This window comes from Erpetoichthys calabaricus, chromosome 4, assembly GCF_900747795.2.
Source record: "Erpetoichthys calabaricus chromosome 4, fErpCal1.3, whole genome shotgun sequence".
Taxonomy (NCBI): Eukaryota; Metazoa; Chordata; class Cladistia; order Polypteriformes; family Polypteridae; genus Erpetoichthys; species Erpetoichthys calabaricus.
This window is the reverse complement of record NC_041397.2, coordinates 249,023,061-249,045,932: the sequence shown is the minus strand read 5'-3', so window position 1 is coordinate 249,045,932 and position 22,872 is coordinate 249,023,061. Positions and strand designations below refer to the sequence as shown.

At 37.1% G+C, this 22,872-nt stretch overlaps 1 protein-coding gene across 2 annotated transcripts in view; it reads right to left on the bottom strand.

The window, feature by feature from the left end:
* Nucleotides 1-22,872, bottom strand: part of LOC114650755 (neuronal PAS domain-containing protein 2-like) — a 285,173-nt gene that overhangs the window by 59,921 nt on the left and 202,380 nt on the right. For both annotated transcript variants that reach the window (XM_028800579.2, XM_051926184.1), the window contains exons 11-12: nucleotides 10,993-11,140; nucleotides 7,642-7,723 (exon numbers count right to left, since the gene is read on the bottom strand). In XM_028800579.2, coding sequence (XP_028656412.2) covers nucleotides 7,642-7,723; nucleotides 10,993-11,140 — 230 coding nt within the window. The remainder of the gene's footprint in view (nucleotides 1-7,641; nucleotides 7,724-10,992; nucleotides 11,141-22,872) is intronic.

The following is a 22,872-nucleotide window of genomic DNA, read 5'->3' as shown; positions in this document are numbered from 1 at the left end:
CCAATCCTTGCCATTCTCAGACCTTATTTAATTTTATGGCTTGTTAGTCTGCAATGTAAGGTTCTTATAGCGTAGATTTGTTTCCTTTCCAAGGATATCATCAAAATGATTTGAAGCCTAAAACGGATAATTTTCAGTCTGTCACATTTTCTATTAAGTGTTTTAATAAATCAAACAGTGCATGATGAACACACATGTAAATCGAAACAAGCTAAATGGTAAACTGCTGACTGCTTTGTCATTTACATCTTATTGCTAATAAGGAGCCATTAAAACAGTGAATGCAGCTGTTTCAGACTGAAATAAGCAATTAAGGGTGGGGAACCTTAACAAGCGAGACCACTGAAATGAAGCAGAAAAATGTCACTTGAGCAATAAGAGCTTCATCAGCAGTAAATGACTTGTCATTAAGAAACTGGGCTGGAACAAAAACCTGCAGCCACTGCGGCACTTCAGAACCGACATTGCCCACCTCTGTTCTAGACAGTACCCATAAATAATGTTTCTCAGACTTTTTTTTTTCCATCTCTGAAACATTTCTAGACTTCATCCTGCTCTTACACAACACAGTACTGAAGTATCGATCAATGCCTTAGTCACTTCACGTATAGATTACTGCAATGCCATTCTATCTGGCATCTCCAAAAAACTTATCCATCATTTACAACTCATACAAAACTCTGCTGCTAGGATAATAACCTGTTCTAGGTCTACTGAACATATTACACCAATTGTCTCCCAACATCAATGGCTCCCCGTCTACTACTGAATACAATACAAAATACTCCTCTTAACATTTAAAGCTCCCCCCTACCTCACTGATCTCCTACAGACTTGCATTCCCTCTCGCTCACTCAGATCCTCATCTGCAGCTTTACTTTCTGTACCACACATCAAACTCTGTTCTGTGGGAGCTCGAGCATTCTCTCATAGTGCTCCTCAACTCGGGAATTCTCTTCCCTCTCATATCCATCAACTAGACTCAATAACACATTTTTAAACTGACCTCAAAGCATATCTTTTTAAAGTGGCTTATCAACTTTGATTTTAGAATTGTTATAGCCTGTTACCTTTTATGTATGTTACTACTTTTATTTTTATTGCTATCTGATTTTATCATTCTCTTTGTTTTTATTTCTAGTACTGTTGTTTAATTTTTTTATAAGGTGACTTTGAGTGTTAAGAAAGGTGTTATTAAATAAAATGTATTATTATTATTATTATTAAAATGTCATATGAAAAAATTAAGCTTTCTTCTCTTTACAGTCTGTTTGCAGCTTAACTAACCAAAGTGTTCAGTGTGACATTAGAACATTAGAACAGCCTAGATGAGAACAGACCATTCAGCTCAACACAAATCACCAGTCCTATCCATCCATCCATCCATTATCCAACCCGCTGAATCCGAACACAGGGTCACGGGGGTCTATCAATCCCAGCCAACACAGGGCACAAGGCAGGAACCAATCCTGGGCAGGGTGCCAACCCACCACAGGACACACACAAACACACCCACACACCAAGCACACACTAGGGCCAATTTAGAATCGCCAATCCACCTAACCTGCATGTCTTTATTTCACTTAATTCTTCTAAAAAACATCAAGTCTAGTTTGAAAAGTCTCTTAAAGTCTTACCGTCTACTAAACTACTTGGTAGCTTATTCTAAGTGTCTGTGTTTCTCTGTGTAAAAAAAACTTCCTAATGTTTGTGCAAAATTTACCCTTAAAAAGTTTCCAACTGTGTCCACATGTTCTTGATGAACTGATTTTAAAATAGCAGTCTCGATCTATTGTACTGATTACCTTCATAATTTTAAATACTTCAATTGTGTCACTTCTTAATCTTCTTTTGCTTAAAATGAAAAGGCTCATAATTCATAATTCACTCCTGTAGTCCTGGAGTTAGCCTAATTGCTCTTTTCTAGCGCTGCTATGTTCTTTTTTTTGCCTGGAGACCAAAACTGCGCCCAGTACTCTAGATGAGGCCTCACCAGTGCATTATAAAGCTTGGGCAAAACCTCCTTGAACTTGTACTCTCCACGTCAGGGAGCTATATTCCCTAACATTCTGTTAGCCTTCTTAATGGCTTCTGAACACTGTCGGGAAGTTGACTGCATAGAGTCCACTATGACTCCTAAAACCTTCTCATAAGGTGTACTCTCGATTTTCAGACCTCACATTGTGTATTCAAACCTAACATTTTTACTTCCTATGTGTAATACTTTACATTTACTGACATTAAATTTCATCTGCCACAAATCTGCTCAAACTTGTATGCTATCCAAGTCTTTCTGTAATGATTTAACGGATTTCAAATTATCTGCCAATCCACCTATCTTAGTATCAACTGCAAACTGTGATGTGTGACGTGCTGCTTATTATTATAGTGTGAGAGACCAAGAAACAGTGACACAGAGAAAGCTGTCTTCTACTCCAGTAGACTGCACATGTCTGTTAAATAAAAACCAAACTTTGAACTCTTCTGCTGGTTAAACTAGTGCATCTAGAAGTGAAGGTAGTAGTCTATATTACAGTGATTTTTTTTTGTGATGGTTCATGCCGGTATGTTGTACAGGCACCTCAGCCACGACAGTTGGTCTTAGGTGCTGTATGCTGTGTCTTAGTTGTATTCTAACTTCATCAAGTGCATGTAAACATGGATTTTCACAAATGAATCTAATTTTTACTCCAATGAGAGCCTCTTTACTGACAAGCAATGTCTCCGCACTTCTCTTTATATGATTGGTTGGCCCTCACATGCTTCAATCCTGTGGATTCATGGCTGTTACGAGTCATGACAAAGCAAAGAACAAATTAGAATGCTGCATTTGATGAAAACACGCAAACGTTTGGAATCTTTTTTAAAGCTCAATCAAATTAAGCACTGATTGCTTAGTGAGACTACATAACGTTTTTGTAGAATGCAGAACTCATTATTAACCTGGGATTAATATTCTTTGACTTCGGAAATTCTGTGTTTGTAATTTTAAACTATCCAGCACAATATTATGCAGCAGAGTCCATCTGTGCAGATGGAGTAATGGAAGTGCCACTGCCTCGCAATAATAAGATCACAGGTTTGCATTCCATGTCTTGCTGCGTGGAGTTTGCAAAGAGCTTTAAGTAGTGAGTAAAGTACTATAAAGGTAAAGAAATATTATTATTATACTTGACGATCTGTCAATTTCAAATTTTAAATGTTATGTTTTTTCACCAAATAAACAAAACATTTAGCACTAAGACTCTTGGTCTCTATATACCTTCACAGTACCTTAAATTTGATCCAAACACAAAGTGTGCGTACCACCACCTTTTTGTTTACAAAAAAAAAACACTGCTAATTTTACATGGGGATTAAAAGAAGCCTGTGTTCCCTCAGTGTGCAGTAGACATATTCATGTGTGTTAGTTACTGTTATCACTTGCTATGGGTTTGTGAACTGATAGCTTTGATAGCATTGATAGTTCTTTTTTATTCTGTTAAATTAAATTGGTGATGTGCCTGGGTCAGATGTGAGCAAAATGTTTATTTCATTTCAAAAGGGAAACTAGTTTTATTGCTAATACTGTGCACTATTTTGTTTTTACGCACTTTGAGATGTGCCTAGGTCGGATAAGACCAAAATTTTTATTTTTTTATTTCAAAAGTGGAAAAAAGCATTGCTACCACCTCAGATTCTGTTCAGTTATAGCTTTTTTATTGTTTTTTTATGCGCTTTTTGATATGCCGGTGTCAGATGTGACCAAATTTAAAAGGGAAACAAAGAATAAACATTACTTGTTTTTCAATACATTCATTTGTGTTGGTTTAAAATTTCGTATTACCTGCTGCTTACTGGCCGATGAAAATGTCGGGCCCAGCCAAATTTCTTGGTTTGAAAATCTGACCAAACTGAATTTGTAATTGAATAGCCCTGGTTCATGGTGACCCTTTCTCTGAAGGGGGCATTTGCTACAATTTTGGAACTTATTAGTTGTAGTGGTCAGATTTCCATTTTTGAGGGGCTGCACCCCATGAAGCCAGCAGGTTTCCCCTGGGAATTGGCTAAAACAAGTGCCCGCTCTGGGTACGGCAGCTGTAGAGGCCCTTGAGGATTTTGTCGTGAAGAACTACCTGCATCAAAACAGATACTGTATCTGATTGGGACTGGTTTGATGTGGATTGCTTTTTATTGCCTTTTACACAACTCCATTGTACCTCTTTTTGCTATTTTGAGCCTTTCTTTGTAACATGCTATTTTTGTTAATAAAACTTTGATTCATAAACATTATTTGTTTCTCATTTTACTATATGCCGAGAGTTTATAGTCATCCCTCCTCTTGTGGGGCTTTTGCTATATTTCAGATGATATTTGAACTTGTTCTGCCTGCTGCCCATGTTTGGGTCTGCTCTAGCTGAAGCAAGCGGGTAACTTTAGGGAGCCTAGCTGGGTTAGGGTTAGGCCCAGCTGGACAGATCAGTGAACATTCTGGCCCGCTTGAGCAGCAGCTTTTGGAGGCCTCACGCCTATTTCCCTTTGGAGGAAACTCTTTCAACAAGATTTAAAGGGAGATGAAGTTTTTTTCTTCTGATTTATTGATCAAGTTACTGGTGATGTTTTTGCATATATTCTACTTCTAAAAATTTGTGGTTATCAATAAATTATATTATTTTGTTTCTTAAAGCAAGTATGTTTGAGCTACTCTTAAGGAATTAGACAGAGGCATATACATAAAAAAAGAAAAACAGGTAATAGTAATTAATGTGGTGACCCAACCTAAAAGAAAAAAAACACAAACCGCCCTATATGGGCATCACTAGCACTGATCAGAACTAATATGAGTTTTTACTATGGACTGTGGAGGGTTGTGATTTTCCTCACTTCTTCACTTGGTACTACGTTAATTCACATGTACTCTCTCAAAGATATACATCATTAATGTAAACATGCAGATATGCAAAGTGTTAGAAAAATAAAACAGACTCTTTGGTTGCATATGCAATATATTAAGTCTTTGTAATAATTCAGCCCTACTGTGCCTCGAAAGTATACTGTGAAGGCAATAAGGCTGTGGGCTTTCCGGATATGTTTAAAGGATGTTCAGTACTTTTTTTCTCTTTAAGTCATGATTGAGACCTTTGACATTCCAACTCACTGTTTGGTCACTGGGACATTGCTTCTGAACTTTTGTTGACATTTTGTAGTCTTAAGTTAAGATAGTTATTGTGGGGTACAAAATCTGTACATTTTGGTTTATATTTCCATTATATTTTGTTCAAGACAAAACAACAGATGAACAAAATTCAAGACACATCAAAGCATATCCTCTTCCTAGTTGTACCTCACTTTTAAAACAGCTGGTGCCTAAGGCTATTAATTAGTTTATAACCTGGGCATCTGGGACAAAAGTAGCTAAATTATTTTACAGCCTGGGAAAGGAAGACATGACGACACCTCAGGGAACATCAAAAAAGTATTATTGTTTGGAAAAACGGACAGTGAATTCATTCATCATATTGAATCATAGTGTTATGGCTATGGAGCCTATTGTTATGTTGGCACTTACAGATATTGGGGTAGAAAGGATAAATCAGAGATAACATTGCTTTCTCCCCAACCCCCCTCCCCCCATTTGCTTCCCCAAGTGAGGCTAGACTACACTTCACAAAATCTCGGTTCTCTGACATACCAAGAGACAGAACACGTCCAGTACAAAATAAACCCTCCAGCAGTGGTGTAGAAAAGGTTAAAATTGAGATATCTTATGAAGGTACAGTCCAAACAAAATAAACCTAGGATATGATAATGTTTGCAAAATGTCTGAGATTTGTACATAGATAATATCTTTGCATCCTATGAACAATTAAACTTTAAATTTAAACTCTCATCAACACAATTTTCCATTACCTATTTCTATTCCAGAAGAAACATTGATTAGTCTTGAAGCCTCAGATAGCATCTCTACAAAATATAAAAACATTTTGAAGTCCATTCTTTTCAAAGATCCCAGGGTACGGTGGGAAAAAGACCTTTCACTTAATATTTCAGAAAAGGAGTGGAAGGCAGCCATGCATAGAATACGCTCTAGCTCCCTATGCACAAAGCATTCATTCATTCAACACAGAATACACTCTAGCTCCCTATGCACAAAGCATTCATTCATTCAACTTAAAATCTTTTATCGAGCACATTTATCATGTTTGGATTTGTCCAAAATGTATCCAGGCAAAATGTAACCTTTGAATGTTGCAATCTAGCTCCAGCCTCACTGGGCCATATGTTTTGGGAATGCACCAAAACATCAGTTTGGACAAAAATCTTTGAATGCCTATCGGACAGCCTTGATTTCACAATCACTCCTAACAACATTAACAGCTGTATTCAGTGTACTCCCAGATGTACCCGAAGTGGAGAAGGACAAACAAACTGTAATTGCATGTACCTCACTACTAGTATGCAGACTTATCTTGCTCAATTGGAAGAATCCCACCCCATCTCTTTTACATCAGTAAATGTTCTATACTATTTAAAATTGGTAAAAATGTAATTCTCACTTAGAGGATCTGTTGAAAACGTTTTTAAAAAAGTATGGCAGGATCTAATCAATAACATTTTAGAATAAGCTTCAATATCAGGGATAAGGATACTCTTCCTTCTTTGTTGCTTTTAAAGATTTGCTCTGGTTGTTGGCTCTTCTCTCTTTCTTTTGGGTGGGGGTGGGATTTTGGTTTGTTAAGTTTGACTTGATTGTATGGAATGTTATTTGCTTCAAATTAAAATGAATAAAAACATTTAAAAAAGGATGATTTATATTCTTGTTAAGCAACCCAAATCAAATACTATTTATGTTCTGTTGCTCAGCTATTGTAGAGAAGGCATGGTGTGCATGATTTTAATTGCCTGTAATTTAGCTTAGTATGGAACAAAGCAAGTGAGTTCATATTCTATGCCAGTTGCTATAAATGAACTTGACATTTGTGCTTTGCAGTACTGGTAACCTTGTGAGAGAAATGCTCTGCAAATGTCATAATGGAGGTGTGTAAAACAATGGCCAACTGAGCAAGTGACATTTATATCTGTTCACAATAGCACAAGTTGGATGGATGTTTGCACTTTAGACATGTACAGCTGTATGTGACAATGTTGTGGTACTCAATTTTTAGCTGTAATTATAAGCTTATTTAGAAAGAATTATATTCACCTTAACTTAAAGCTGCACAGCAGAAGCAGTTCCACAAAGACCTTCAAGAAAAGTCAGGACACACGTTGTTACGTAATTATTAAATATTTGCTAAGTATGATCTGATAAGGCTGAATGATAGAATAATACCCCAGGCTTTATACAATTTGAGTAACTTCTAAAATAAGAAAAACTCCTATCAGCCCTATGTTGTACTGTTTAAATAAGGTCCCTTAAATTGGTTATTACAATGAAAGGTGCAACATATTAGAATGGACACTATTGTGCCACTGTTATCTGGTGACCTGATCTACAAAGTGGTTAGGATGAGTCAACAGAGGAAAGTTGAGCCAGGATGAAGGACATTTTAGTATCCCTGAAGTAAATGGCAAGCAGAACTTAACTGTCTTATCTTCACACATTTCTCATATATGTATTGCCTTCCAAGGACTGATGCTGTCTGTTTACTCTTACATTACCTTTAATGCAGAAGACACAGCTTCTGGAGGGCTGTCTTCAAGACCAAGTTCCTGCCTTTGCTCTGCTCGAACACCTGCATAGCTGTGAGAAAAGGATAAGAGATAAGAGATCTCAAAAAAGATATCAGACCTGAACAACAGTCTCACCAGGCACATTTATATCAAGCAGACTTCAGGATCCTCCAGATATTAAATAAAGTACTCTTCCAGGTTTGCCTCTGACACATATGACATTTCACTTACCCTTTCATTTTGGTAGCATTTTACACAGAGAATAGCCATCAGCAACATATCTGTGAGCCATCTGCTACTTTCTAAATGGCAGACTGTTTTAAATGGCAGAATGAACTTATGTTCATTTACCAAAGTTTTCCAAGATTTTTTTTACCAGAAGCAGGTTTTGGCTTTGAATTTCTGATTTCCTGATGCCAGTCAAGCCAGTGTCACCACTTTTCCAAAGTTAGGTTTTATGGCTAATAGTTTCCCATTCCTAACATTGCAGTTTTGCTCAAATGGTGTTAATTTGTTAGAAAAGAAAGCATAAGGATGAAACTTTCCAGTATTTGGGAATCTTTGAAAAGTTGCTCCCATTTCCTAACAAGACACATCTACATCAGGTGTCATATGATTTGAGCAGTAGCTACAACTCCTTTAGCTTCTGAAATGCCTCTTGAGCTTCTGATTTCCATATGAACTTTTGAAATATTTTTTTTGTTGGAGAAATCATTGGAGCAATTATTAAACTAAATTGTTCTATGAATCCCCTATAATAGCTGGCAAAACTGACAAAGTGTTGGACTTGTTTTACTAACGTTACTGGCTTCCATTACTGAACTGCTTTTACTCTGGTTTGTTCCTTCATCTTTTCTTAAACGCTCTAATAAGCCCTTATAATATTTAGAGTTCACCGTAGTGTTCCTGGATACATAACTCAGCTCACACAATTCCATCAAGGTCAAAAAAACACAATCATCATCACCTTGATGTTGGATCTTGATTGACGAGCAGGACATCAAGGCAGCCATGACAGCGCAACTGAAAACACTCAAAAAAGAGGACTTCCAGAACTGCTTCAGAAAGTGGCAAGAATGATGGGATAAGTGTGTCCGAAGCAAGGGGGAATTAATGGCAATGTGTCTTTTACTGTAATTAATTTTTTTTAATTTAAACATTCACCATATTGTTTGATTACACCTTGCATTCGATTTTTTTTCTAAATTTGGTAATGACATTAATATGCTGTAAATATGTATTAGTATTAGAAGGCTGGCGTCCTTCAACATCTGTAATAAGATGCTGCAGATGTTTTATCAGACAGTTGTGGCAAGCGCCCTCTTCTACGCAGTGGTGTGCTGGAGAGGCAGCATAAAGAAGAGAGACGCCTCACGCCTGGACAAACTGGTGAGGAAGGCAGGCTCTATTGTAGGCATGGAGCTGGACAGTGTGACATCTGTGGCAGAGCGACGGGCGCTGAGCAGGCTCCTGTCAATCATGGAGAATCCACTGCATCCACTAAACAGTATCATCTCCAGACAGAGGAGCAGCTTCAGTGATAGACTGCTGTCACTGCCGTGCTCCACTGACAGACTGAGGAGATCGTTCCTCCCCCACACTATGCGACTCTTCAATTCCACCCAGGGCGGGGGGTAAACGTTAAAATTATACAAAGTTATTGTCTGTCTGTTATACCTGCATTGTTGTCACTCTTTAATTTGGTATTGTTCTTTGTCGGTATGCTGCTGCTGGAGTAGGTGAATTTCCCGTTGGGATTAATAAAGTATCTATCTATCTATCTATCTATCTATCTATCTATCTATCTATCTATCTATCTATCTATCTATCTATCTATCTATCTATCTATCTATCTATCTATCTATCTATCTATCTATCTATCTATCTATCTATCTATCTAGTACAATGCCTTGCAGAATATCTAGAAAAGTATTGTTAACAAAGGATTGGAATGCTGCAGGTACATTAGTTAAGATATATGGTGTTGCCCCATGGAGATGTTAAAAGTAAACTTCAATTGTTTGTAATCTATACAGAGTTGCAATGAACTGTTCTCTTTATTATAAATTTATTAACTCTGGGGTTGAGACTCATTAATGCATGTGCTTGATGATTACATAATCACCGTTTTATCTGTCTACAATTTCAGTTGATCTGTCGCCTAGTCTGACCATTAAAAGAAAGTTAATCACCACCTCCCCTCTTTCTGAGCAACAACAATTGCATTAAACTCTCTTATAAATTCTTTTAAATTGGAGTAGCTAGGATGATTTGACTCATAAGGGCAATGGCCCATTCTAAAGGTCTGCCCAATTAATAGAGGAATTTGGAAGCTGATCAAATATTATTGCAAACTGATTTAAAAATTTTCTACAAATATTAGAATCTTTTTAGGATGGGTATATAAGGGTCTCAGTATGGAGCACTTGCTTGAGCAGAAAGCTGAATTACATTTTTCAGTTCTTATTAATTATTTTAATTTCTATTACTAGCTGCTGGAATAATGTGGTAAGATTGTTGAATCGACTCTGAATACTCTTTTTCATCTTTTAGTTGCTTATTTTTTGCTTTTTTTCAACCTTTTGTTATGGACCACAAAGAAAAGAAGGACAAATCATTGAAATAAAATCACCAGCAACACAATTATGAATTTAGAAATGTTGTCTAAGAAACAGGCCAATATTAAAACCAAAATAACAGAGGGAAACTGACAGTCAAGACCAAAATGTTATTCAGAATTTTTAGTGACAATTCAAAGTGGAGTTCCTGGTATAAAAAGCCTTTTCCTAACTAACCTATGGTCCTAGATCCTAAATTGGCCTTAGTGTGTGGTTGGTGTGTGTGTGTGCGTGTGTGTGTGTGCGTGTGTGTGTGTGTGTGTGTGTGTGTGTGTGTGTGTGTGTGTGCGTGTGAATGCGTGTGCGTGTGTGTGTAGAAAATGACTGACTGACTGACTGACTGACCTAGAGTTTGCGACAGATATTATGTTTTTTTAACAATCCAAAGTTAAGGGGACAGATGCCACCATCTTTTAAAGTGGAAAGCATAACAACATATGCCACAATATTGGATATATGGGAGTAGCTAAGGGACCTAATTCCACAAACAACATGAGGGAGACTGTGTTGAAAAATGGCACCACCAGTAAGAAAACACTATTACTATAAAATGTTGATGCCATAATGTCAATATGTCAATGATAAAAATAAGCAGCTATAAGTAAAACAAACTGAACAAACATAAAATTAGATGAAATAATGGTGCTAAAATTTACAGAGGTAGAAGACAGCTTTATATTAATGGGATGAAATATTGCAATTTTGGGGCTCACCAACTTACCTTACAACCGTGTGTGTACAAACGATGAACTCAGGTTTGGAATTCCATTGATGGTAGGTGATGTAGTAATGTGTCTGCAGCCAGATCCACTGCTGTCCTTTGGTGAGAAACCTGTAGCAACATGACCTGCCTTTGCCAAACTGCATCACTGTTTAAATAAAACAGACACATACCAAGAGATGTTTTTTGAGCCTTGATCTCATTTCTATCTTTTAAATACAGTCCTTAGTTAAATTAAGATTTGCTTTCAATTCCACTTGCCATATGGCATTGACAGATATGAAACGCTCAACTAAAAATGTATCAAATGTACTATTTAAAGTTATAATTTCTGCCTTATTTTATGACCACAAACCTGTCTCTGCTCTCATGTGTGCATTTCCAAATGGCTTTATTGCTGTTATGATTCTACCATTCAGAAATATCAAAAAGGGAGTGTAGGTCTGCAACAAAGGAGCAGGCCTCACCACCAAAGACTGTTTAGTGCCAAGTTCAAATGGTGGCTGCCTGCACAGGCCTGGAAATGGGGCAAAGCCCATTAAAATTCAGTATGTCCAGAAAAGGAGGCGGGAAAAAACGAAAAATCCCCTGCTCTAAGGACAAACAAACAAAAACGCTATTTTATATTTAAGGATTTATTCAATTAATTGCAAAATTTAAACAAGAAAAGCAAGGCCAGAATAAAAGAAGCAAAATAAATTTTGGCTAAATAATAAAACCTAAAAATAAACACACAAGCAAGTAATCAGTAATCTAAAATGAATGCAGGAGACAAATCTGAGAAATCTAAGAATCAATGAAAAGCACAAATCATAAAGCAGGAATCAAAGACAATGCCAAAGCTACAGAGTAACTTGCCGGGACCAGGTCCGCAGTGAAGGCATTAGGTGGCTCCAACAAGTTACTCTTCAGCTTTGGCATTGTCTTTGATTCCTGCTTCATGATTTGTGCTTTTCTTTGATTCGTAGGTTTCTCAGATTTGTCACCTTCTTAGGCTCCTCATACAGGAGACAGGGCAGAGAACGTTAACAACATAAACCTGAAGATAATTAAAACACAATACAATACTCAATAAATGAAATGCAAAATCAAATCAATATCACAAACCATAAAATAATGTTTAAAGGACAAAAAAAATTAAACAAAAAAAAAAAACATGTAAACCACGGAAGAAATATTGGCTGAAATTAACAACTGCATTTCTCACATTTACTTAATTTCCCATTGTGATATCTTTTTTAATAAAGTGCTTTATTATGAAAGATTTATAAGGAGATATTTCTTAACAGCTGATAGTTTTAATATTCTGGTATTTTGTTAGCTATGCCAAACCTCGTATACTCGGATCTCAGCCAATAGAGTGACTTTTTTTTAGAAATGCTTTTATTTCTAGAAACATCTGATCTTTCTTCTTTAGGTACAGTCTATATTGCTCCTTGGTGAACAATACAGAAAAATCCCAAGATGGCAATGACCAACAATCTATCATTAAATCCTGCCTTTTTAAAATAACCTATTCTCTATGCCTAGGTGATTCTATTTGGCACATAAAATGTAGAAGCATACAATCCCATACATCTACATATATATATAAAATTTTTTCTTCTTGATCCTATCTCGGGGTCCAGGCTTGGAATGACAGTTTGCTAGCTGAAAACTTTAGTAGCATCAGTTAATCAACATCTCAGACTCAGAAAATGCTATTATTCTGCTGTCAAAGGGTAAAGTGGCTGTCTTCCTTCTAATTAAAATTGCTGATATGGTACACACATACATCGAGGTTTTGATGTCTTTAATTGCTCACTGGCTCAGCTTATTTCTTAGAGATTCATGGCAGTAAACTTCAGCACATCTGTTGCATTTGATGTCTCAAAGCTGACTACAGTTTAGACCGTTTAGCCCCAGAGTGAAAGCAGCCTCTAAGTCAGACGGATGAGCACTTGTATAATTTTATTATTTTTGACAGATTCAATATGCCCCTGCCCCCTACATTAACCACTACACCAACATACCACATTTGAGCATGTGATCAACAAGAACATCTTTCCATAAAAGCAGCATATTGTTAGTAGTTTACTACTATTATCTACTTGGGCGGTGGAGGATTGAACACAAAACCGAAATGGCAACCATAAGACAAGCAGGCATCAGTCAATTTGGCTAACTGCTCTGTAAAATCAGAAATCTTAGTCAAGAATACTTCACCACTTAATTCTTACACAAATGGTACATAAAGGCTTTGGTCACAAATGTGTTATTCTTCACGTAGAGAACCACAAAAACATGGAATAAATTACCAAGTAGTGTATTAGAGAGTAGTACTTTAGGGACCTTCAGAACTCACTGAACAGGACTGGTGAGCTTTGCTGGACTGGACTGCCTGTCACAATTGTTCTAATGTCTAATGTAACATTAAAGCATCCATAGACACAAAATGTTAAGTAACACAATAACATCAAAAGAACATAAGCAAGAAATAAAAAAATAACATACAAGATAAAAATAGTCACAAGTAAACATTTTTAACTGCTTTGATAGACATAATGTGACCAGTGGGGGGGCGTAACTACCCAGACACAACCAAACCACACACACAGTCACAGGTTCAAACAAAGATATTTTTATTAAACAGAACACCTTTAACAGATTTTTATCACCTGGTAAACTGCAGTCTCAATTCTTTTTCTTTCCTTCCACCTCCACTCTCCTCCAAGCAAGCCTTGTCCACCTCCTCCCGACTCTGACCCCCTTGTTGAGGGAGTGCGGCTGCTTTTCAACCCAAACCTGGGGATACTTCTGGTGAGTTCTCTGGTGTTTATTCGTTTTTTTTATCATTGATTTTCTGTGTTTTTGACCTCTGTGCCCTGTGTTTTGACTGTTCTTGGGATTTGTGTATTAGGACTTCTTTACCTCTGCCATTTTTGTAATCTTAATCACTTTATTTATAAAGATTCAACATTTGTCCTTTTCATTACGAGCCAGGGTTTTCACCATTTTCTCCCCACTTGTGGGCATTTTGAGACTTATTGTACTAAGGAACCCCAAGATCACAACAGTATCCTAAATTGCACCTCTTGTGATGAGGGAGGAAAACTGCATTATCTGGGAAATGTGAAAAAGAGAAGAGTGTGTAAACTCCACATGGTCAAGTCGCTGGAGTGGGTTTCAGCCCAGACTCCTGGAGCTGTGCGCCAGCAATGTTTACCATTTTGCCACCATGATACCTAATATAACACTGCTTTAGAAATCATTACCCGTATTTATTTATGTGGTTTAATTTTGTTTAATTTTTGTAGGACATCACATCATTTGTTGTGCAGGTATAAATTAGGTGCATAAAATCACATAAAATGAAATAGTCTGGAAAATGAAATGCAGATAAGTAATTTTACTAAAGTAATTTGAACTGTTTGCTATTGTTCTCCCAGAGCCATTAACCTAAACATTTTTAATTACATCCAGAAGTAACATACAACATTCAGTAGAACTGAAAATGTTCAGAGCACAAAATTCCTGACAGTCAAAGCAGATGGCATATGAACACAAGTGTACTATTTCTTGATTCTGCAACTCAGTCCCTGAATCCTACAGTAAAAGAGGACTAAGCGCCTCAATCACTGGCTTTTAAATGAAGATTTCATTGCCATCACAAAGCTGACTGTATATGAAAATGAGTGAAAAAATACTTGGAATTAGAAAGGGAATGGTTTTGTGTAGCAGATTAGAAGATAGGGCTGAGTGTCATGTGCTTAGCTCGGTTACGCTACTGGCTTTCTAACAGAGATCACAGCTGTGGATAAGTGAAGATTAAGGTATGCAGGATTGTTCTTAAACTGATTATAGAAACTGGAACATCCTTGGGTTAAACCCCCCTAAGACAACATCCTTGCATGTAGTCATACAATTCTTAAAGGACCAACTAGGTCAAACTAGACTAAATTGACTATTCTTTGTGCAACCTAACATAACTTTAAGCAAAGTAGGTAACTTAACTGAAAACAAAAATGTTGCCATCTGTGCAATCATCTAAGGAGTCTGTGGTTTCTGTTTCTTTGCTGAGGCATAAGGTTTCCTTCTCTCTGCTTCTACCTTCTTACTCCAAGTTTGGTTAATTGTACTTTTTTTTTGTAATTCTTCATAATTTTGGGTTGTTCTGGGTACTTTGAGGAAACGTAACAATTTGTTAATGTTGAATTTATTGATTTTTTTAGTGCCAGTAGTTTTGGGGTTATACACAATAATTAGGTATTACTTTGATATAACTTAATTTTAAAAAGTTAGTCCTTCTTTTAGTACAACTTCTAGGTCTTCTGTAGTAATTGGATTGTTTCTATTCTTGGTTTCTTGTTTATTATTCAAGTCCATTTTCAATCAGTACATTTTGTTACGTGAAGTTAGTTTTAAGTCTGTTCCTTTGTCAAATCCATAAAGCCATAACAGATGTGATTTAAAAATTAGCTGCTCTGTGTCTCTTGTGGCCAAAAGATTCAATTCTGTTTGTAATGACAGCCTATTTTAGAACAGCTTATCATAAGGAGAATTTGCATATTCTTGGTCAGTCTTAGAAATGTCCTTAATTAGTTCTGATGTCCTTCTAATTTGCAATTAATTTTTATGCAAAATATTAAATGATTTGTCCCATCAGATATACTTTGAGAGTTTTCTGGAGTGTTCATTAAGTTTAAAGTCTATTATTTCACTTTTCACCTGGTGACTGACAGCCATTGTAAGCCACTAGGGCATTTTTTTTTATTTTATTTTAATTTTTAAATAATCCTTCATTTAACAATTTACATTTCCAGGGCAAATGATCGTATGCCATGATTGTGAAAAAAGTGAGTTAACCAAACTTCTCTTGCAAGACTGCATAAATTTATTAGCATAGCGATGTGGATGTCTATGGCCTTTATTGAGATGCATTAAGGAAGAACTACAAAAAGAAAAATATCATTTGTTTACATTTGTTTATTCTATGGGATATAAAAGAACACTAAGGCAAATTAACGTGTGGATAAAATGATTGCCCTGTAAATCTGACTAATTTGAAAGAATGACATTCACTGACGTGAGCAACATTAATCGATTATCTCTTATTCACCGTCGGAGTGAGTTGTTGTATAAATACCTCGTTGTAAGATCTGAACATACCCTGTTAGATATGAATGGATTACAAACTGACAGTGAGGAAAACAGAATGGGCAGAACTGAAGAGGGCAATCACCCAGTAATCTTAAATAAAGTGCTTTTGGAGGCTACTATTAGTACAAATTCTTTATAAAATCTCAAGCATTTACATGCAAACATTAAAAAGGTGGCTGCAATTAAAGGAAGCAGACAAATGAAGACAAAACTTTGCAATCATAATTAGGTTTTATGGACATTAGTGCCTGGCCCCCTTGTGAGTTAAATAAAGCATAATCTATAAATCAAGTTATCAAAAGAAAACTGAAAACTGAGACAGTGGTCCACATTTTATAAACATCTCAAAAATACAATACACATTTGGATATTTCTAAGATGGAAGATTAAATGCAGACACAGAATAATAATTTCTGTCATGGGGCTCTAACCTATCAGGTACTAAGAATGCCACTATAACATCTTTACCCTGGTGGTTTTACACCGATTCATGTGTCATTTTAGGGGTTTAAATGCCAGGATATTTCCCATTATTCAGTTTAAACTGATGAGTGCTGAAATGTTTTTCAAATAACAAAGCAAGCCCAGCTGCCTCTTAATTACTTTGCATATCATTTATTCAAACTAGTAGGCCGGGATTTCATAGCTGATGCCAGTGTGTAACACTTAATAAAGTGCTCTTTTTCTATCCTCTGCCTATTTGTATCTCTTTCATGGCTCCTTTTGTCCCATTACTCTTTCCCAGCATTAAATTCTGTTCACCGCAAGTCAAAGGAGCTGAAATGTAAAGTATAATGCTACATTTTCATCATCCAAATGGACTTCTTGTCTGTCCCTTGGTAAACCAGTTAACTGATTTTAAACCTACTCAATTCAACAACAGGGTTCTAATTGTTTCCTTTCCACCTAGAAAACACCAGGAGTAGCATGACAATGGCTGCTTCTCAGACACTACCAAGTACAGAATGTATCTCCTCAAAAAACCAATGTCCATTACACGCATTTTCTTTAATGGTCACTTTGTTTCATAATGATAAAGCCCTAATGAAGAGGAGCCTTCGCTTTCCTAAGAATTACCTCATTATCATGGTATTATCATTTACAATATGCTGATATTCTTGGACCTTTAAAAGGAATTTCATGTGCCTTCCACTTTAATGTCCCATGGTTATATATCTGGATTATTAATGTATAATCTCTTCCTTACACACTGTGATTATTTGCCTTTATATTAACGTAATCCTGTATTTAATTCTTATCTTGTTTCATAACCAAGAAACCTACCTACCTGCTTCAATTTTGTTTTGGACCCCTGTCTGCAAAGACATCTCCGTAACTAATTGCATGTTTATTTTCATAAAAACATTATGCAGGGTTACCAAGGTGCTACCCCAACTTTTTATCTGTGTTCTTTGTATCATTTTACACTACTATATATTTTTATATTTAATTAAAGGATAAGTTCAGTATTTTTCAAGTCAATGTTATTTTTTCAGAATCATGGTATATTTGCATTTGCCATGCAAAACTGTGTTCTAAAGTTAATCACTTTCTATATAAATGTAACTGTCTTGGCTTGGAAAATGTGGTAAGTTTTTAAGCTTCTCCTCCGTGCCTCATACCCTCCATTGTAAAGTGCCAGAACTGAAAAGTAATTTTTTTTACATTTCTAGAAAATGCCTAACTTTAGAGCACAGTTTCATGTGGCAAATCTATATATATTCCATGTTTGTGAAGAATCCTTATCCTTTAAGTTAATTTTAGTATTGCCTTAGTTGTTTCTTCACATTTAATAAGTATATTTACTGCATTCTAATTTCACTTTGCAGTTTTCTTTTCTTGTTTGCCAATACTAGATGGTCATTTGTCCTAACTATTTCACTCTTTTCACCACTACTTCTGAGATTTTGACCAATTTTGGTAAATCAAAAGTGTCATCTAAAGTTTTAGATCCTGCTTCACCACCTTGGCCTAGTACAACATCCTCAACAATGCTGCTGCTGCACTGATTTGTAGATTTCAGAATCTCTTTTACCCTGAAATAAGAACATGATCCCGAGAGCTGGAACTTCTCCACATGGACTCAGCTGTGAACAGTTCCAGAGCATGTCAGATAAGAAGAGCACATCATCACCTGTAAACAGCACAGATCCAACCTTTTGGCTCCCAGTCTGAAATACTTTTAAAATGATAGCTGTGTCTTGCTATCCTGTCCATAGAAATCATGAACATGATCCTTTTATATATACTCAGTAATCAAGGTGAAGAAGTGGCTCATGGTTAAAAAAAAAAAATAATCAAGAGAACGATTATGTGTCATCTTTAAGTCTTTAAGTGACAGATTGTAAAGATTTGTTCAATTAGATGATAATAAACATAAGGCAAAGAGCAAGCACTTATCAGAAAAGAAAGTGAAAAGCACAAAGATCAAGGTGATTTTCTGAAGTATGGAGGTCAGTTGATTGAACAAGTGTGTTAGAGTCTTGATGGGAGGAATTGCCAATTATGACCTTCATGTTACAGAGAATTGTAGAAAACATTTTGAGAAGGGCTGGCCTAACTAGTCAATTGGAGACAAGTTCCTAATATCGGTTATATGGTATTTATTTGTTCTCTACAGCAAGCTGTCATGTTCTTTCTCCTGTGAGTGTGTTGAAATTGTGGGGGTATATGTAGCTTGTACAGCAGAAATTGATTTGTCTTATTTAGGTTTGGGCTCAACAATTTCTGTATTTCATTTTCATTTTTGATATCACTGTTATTGGCTTTATTTTTTAAATCCCATTACGTGATTTTTTTCCCCACTTTCAAGTTGTTTAACAAAACGCAAAGGGAAGGGGCATCTAATTGGGTTAATTCATCACTGTTTACCCTGTGAAACGTTTTAATCATTGCAGCTACCTCAACCACAGTGATCGACTGAACAGCAGCCAGTGCTTCTTGGACTGCCTCTCCTAAGGATGGTGTGTCCACCTGGTTTAAGAGATCTTCAGTTTACCGCTTAACAATATCCCTAGTTAAGATCAACATTTCTCCAAGGTAGCTGCATAGAGCCTGAGAAATGTCCTGAATAAACTTCCTTCATTACCAAAACATTTGTCTGAAACTTTTTAAGGCTCCCCAGACATACTGTATTAGCTTTTATCTTGGCCACTGCTGCTGCTGCCTTTTTGACAGGTTCATAATTCTTTCTCCAACTTGACACCAATGAGTTGCTGCCATGACAGGCACCAACAACCATCTGGCTGCACCTCCTTGCAGATAGCTCTGCCACAAGGAACTAAAGAGGGTTCATTCAGACTTCATTTTTCTGACTACTCTCAAGATCCTCTTTCTAAGGTTGGAGGAGAACTAACTCCAAATAGAGGCATGTACAGTAAGCCATTCCTAGTGTACCTCTCTACCTGTATAGGTCCTTAAGGTCTATGCCAGGGGTGTCAAATGTACGGCCCGCGGGCCAAAACTGGCCCGCTAGGGGGTTCAATCCAGCCCGCTGGATGAATTTTGAAAGTAAAAAAATTCATAAAAGACATGAACTCAAAATTTGTAATAAAATGCAATTCCAAAATCGTCCGCTAGGGTGTTAGTCAGAGGAGAGGGGCGCACTGTTTTAATTAGAGTAAAAGAAGCAGCAACTGTGCCACTCAGTCTGAACAGCAGATGGTAGCAATGCGCCCTCTGCTAATTATGGTGTAGGCTACCTTATTTTCTACTCACCTTGACACCCTCATTAGCCAAAATGTCTTTGTCAAAAAGGAGAAAAGTGGATATCGAGTGTAGGGTTTTCCAAGAGAAATGGACCACTTCCTATTTATTCACAGAGATTCAACAAGTGTCGGTGCTCAAGGAATATAATATTCGGCGCCACTATGAGACTCATCATGGTTGCAAGGACGACTGAGGAGACAGAAGATAAATGAATTGCTGGTGGGTCTGAGGAAACAGCAGTCGATTTTCACTCGGAGCCGAGAGATCAGTGAAGCAGCCGTAAAAGCCACCTACATAATTGCTAATGAAATAGCATTAGCATCAAAGCCGTATTCCGACAGTGAGTTCGTTAAAAGAAGCATGATGAAGACTGTAGAACTCGTGTGTCCTGAGAAGCGACAAGCATTTGCCAACATTAGTCTGACGAGAAATACTATGGCAGAGAGGGTATCGGAACTATCGGCTGATTTAGACAAGCAGTTGAAATAATAATAATTCATTACATTTATATAGCGTTTTTCTCAGTACTCAAAGCGCTATCCACACAGGGAGGAACCAGGAAGAAAACCCACAATCTTCCACAGTCTCCTTACTGCAAAGCAGCAGCACTACCACTGCGCCACCTGTGAGGACAAGGGCAAGTCATTTCTTGCATTTTCTGTTGCAATTGATGAGAGCACTGACATTACAGACGTTGCTCAACTGGCCATATTTAATCTTGGACTTGATGAGACATTGACCGTCACTGAGGAGTTCCTTGAGTTGGTGCCTATGAGTGACACCACAACAGCTGAGGACATTTTTGGCTCTGTGGTTGGCGTGCTGGACAGAGTTGGGGTGGACTGGTCCCGCACCGTCAGCCTGGCTACAGATGGCGCGCCATCAATGATCAGAAGAAAAGCAGGTGTTGTGACAAAATTCAGAGAGAAAGTACAAGCCGCTAATGGAGGAGATGGTTTCTAGACATCTCACTGTATTTTGCACCAGGAGGTATTGTGTTGCAAGTCGTTAAAAATGGATCACGTCATGGAGGTGGTTGTCCAAACTGTTAATTTCATCTGAGCCAGAGGCCTGAATCATCGTCAGTTTGACTGCCTTCTCAGTGACAATCACATTACTAATACCCTGCTATACCACACTGAAGTAAGATGATTAAGCAGAGGTGCTGTGCTGAGGCCTTTCTTTGATCTACGTGAGGAAATTGGACAATTCGTGGAGAAAAAAGGAAATCCAGTGATGGAATTACAATGTCAGGAATGGCTGCAGGACCTTGCATTTCTGGTGGATATTACAGAGCACTTGAATATTCTGAACAAAATGTTGCAAGGCCGCAAAAAAGTTGTCACACAGTTTTATGGCAGCATACATGCATTCAAGTTGAAGCTGACTTTGTGGGAGACACAGCTGTCAAGTGGTGACCCTGGGCATTTCCCTTGCTTAAGAGAGGTATGTGCAACAGGCATTAATGCTGACATGAAACAGTATAAAGACAAGATTGCAGGATTGCTGTGTGAGTTTGAAAAACGGTTTCAGATCTTTGGTGAACTCGAGACAGAATTTGCAGTTTTTCGCTCACCCTTCACAGTCAAAGCTTCTGATGTCCCTGTCGACATCCAACTAGAGAGAATTGATTTGCAATGTGATGCAGATTTGAAGGACAAGTTTGCCTCAGTGGGCTTGGACACATTTTATCAATATCTCTTGCCAGGGTACCCCAAATTAACAGCCCTGGCTGCAGAAATTTTGTGCATGTTTGGGACAACCTACCTTTGTGAACAAGTTTTCTCAGTAATGAACATCAATAAAACAAAATTGCACTCAAGGCTCACACACAAGCACTTAGATGACATTCTGAGATTGGCTGCTAGTCAGGACATGATACCTGATATTGATGCACTTGTGCAGACCAAAAGATGCCAAGTTTCAGGAGCAAAAACAAAGTAGTCTAAATGTGACTAACTCCTTTAAAATGTTGCTTCAGACACCGATTGCACTTTAAGAATACAGTTCTGTGAAAATGAATTCTTGCTGTAGAAATAGTTTAAAAATGTTCAATTTAATGTAAATCAACAGCTTCACTACAAATGAGTTTGGTTTGGTGGAATCCTATTGTTAATGCCATGCCATAAATTTTAAAGTGCAATACTATATTTTTTAGTTCCAAATACTTTTGACTTAAAGTTTTGTTTGTATTTGTGCAAACACTTGTCTTAAGAAATCTGAGGTAGTTCATATGTTTTGATATGTTGATATGTTTTGTAAAAGGATATTTCATTAAATATAAAGATTTTCTATTGTACTTGTACTTCTTTGCATGAAAACAAAGGGAAAAAACATGGACTTATTATTATTTATAGGTAATTATATTATGAATGTACTGCTCCGGCCCACTTGACATCTAATTAGGCTGTATGTGGCCCCTGAACCAAAATGAGTTTGACACCCCTGGTCTGTGCCATCCACCTAAGATAGCTCACCAACATGTAGTGATCAGATTATTTGAGTGTCTGGAACATGCAGCCTTAGATTAGAGGACACAACTACATACAAACCTGATTTTATTTGGCCTAAGGTTCTATGGTATCAAGTACACTTATGAGAAAACATCTGTTCAAACATAGTTCTCATTATTTAGAAAATCCATGACTAACAGAGATATCTTATAACAATTTACTGCTCAGAATCAGCTCAAGCAGACTGTTCATCCCAATCACACTTCTCAAACTCCTCCTTGTCATTTCCCACAAGAGTTTTGAAGTCTACCAAGATGACTACAAGTTAGTGGATGGCCGTCATTTGACCACAAAATCCAAAGTATCTGCAAAGGAAGAATACTCTGAGAATTTTTTTGGTATATATGCACAAACAGTCAAGGTTTCCTCACTTTAATTCTTAGTCATTTTGAAGTGCCCCTCTCCTACACTGGAACAAACTCCAAGTGTATGCCAGGTAGATTGTAGCACCTGTCTGGTATCATTCTCATGGGGCAACTCCGAAGTAGAAGTCAGGTTGCCCTTGACTGGGAAGTGTAGT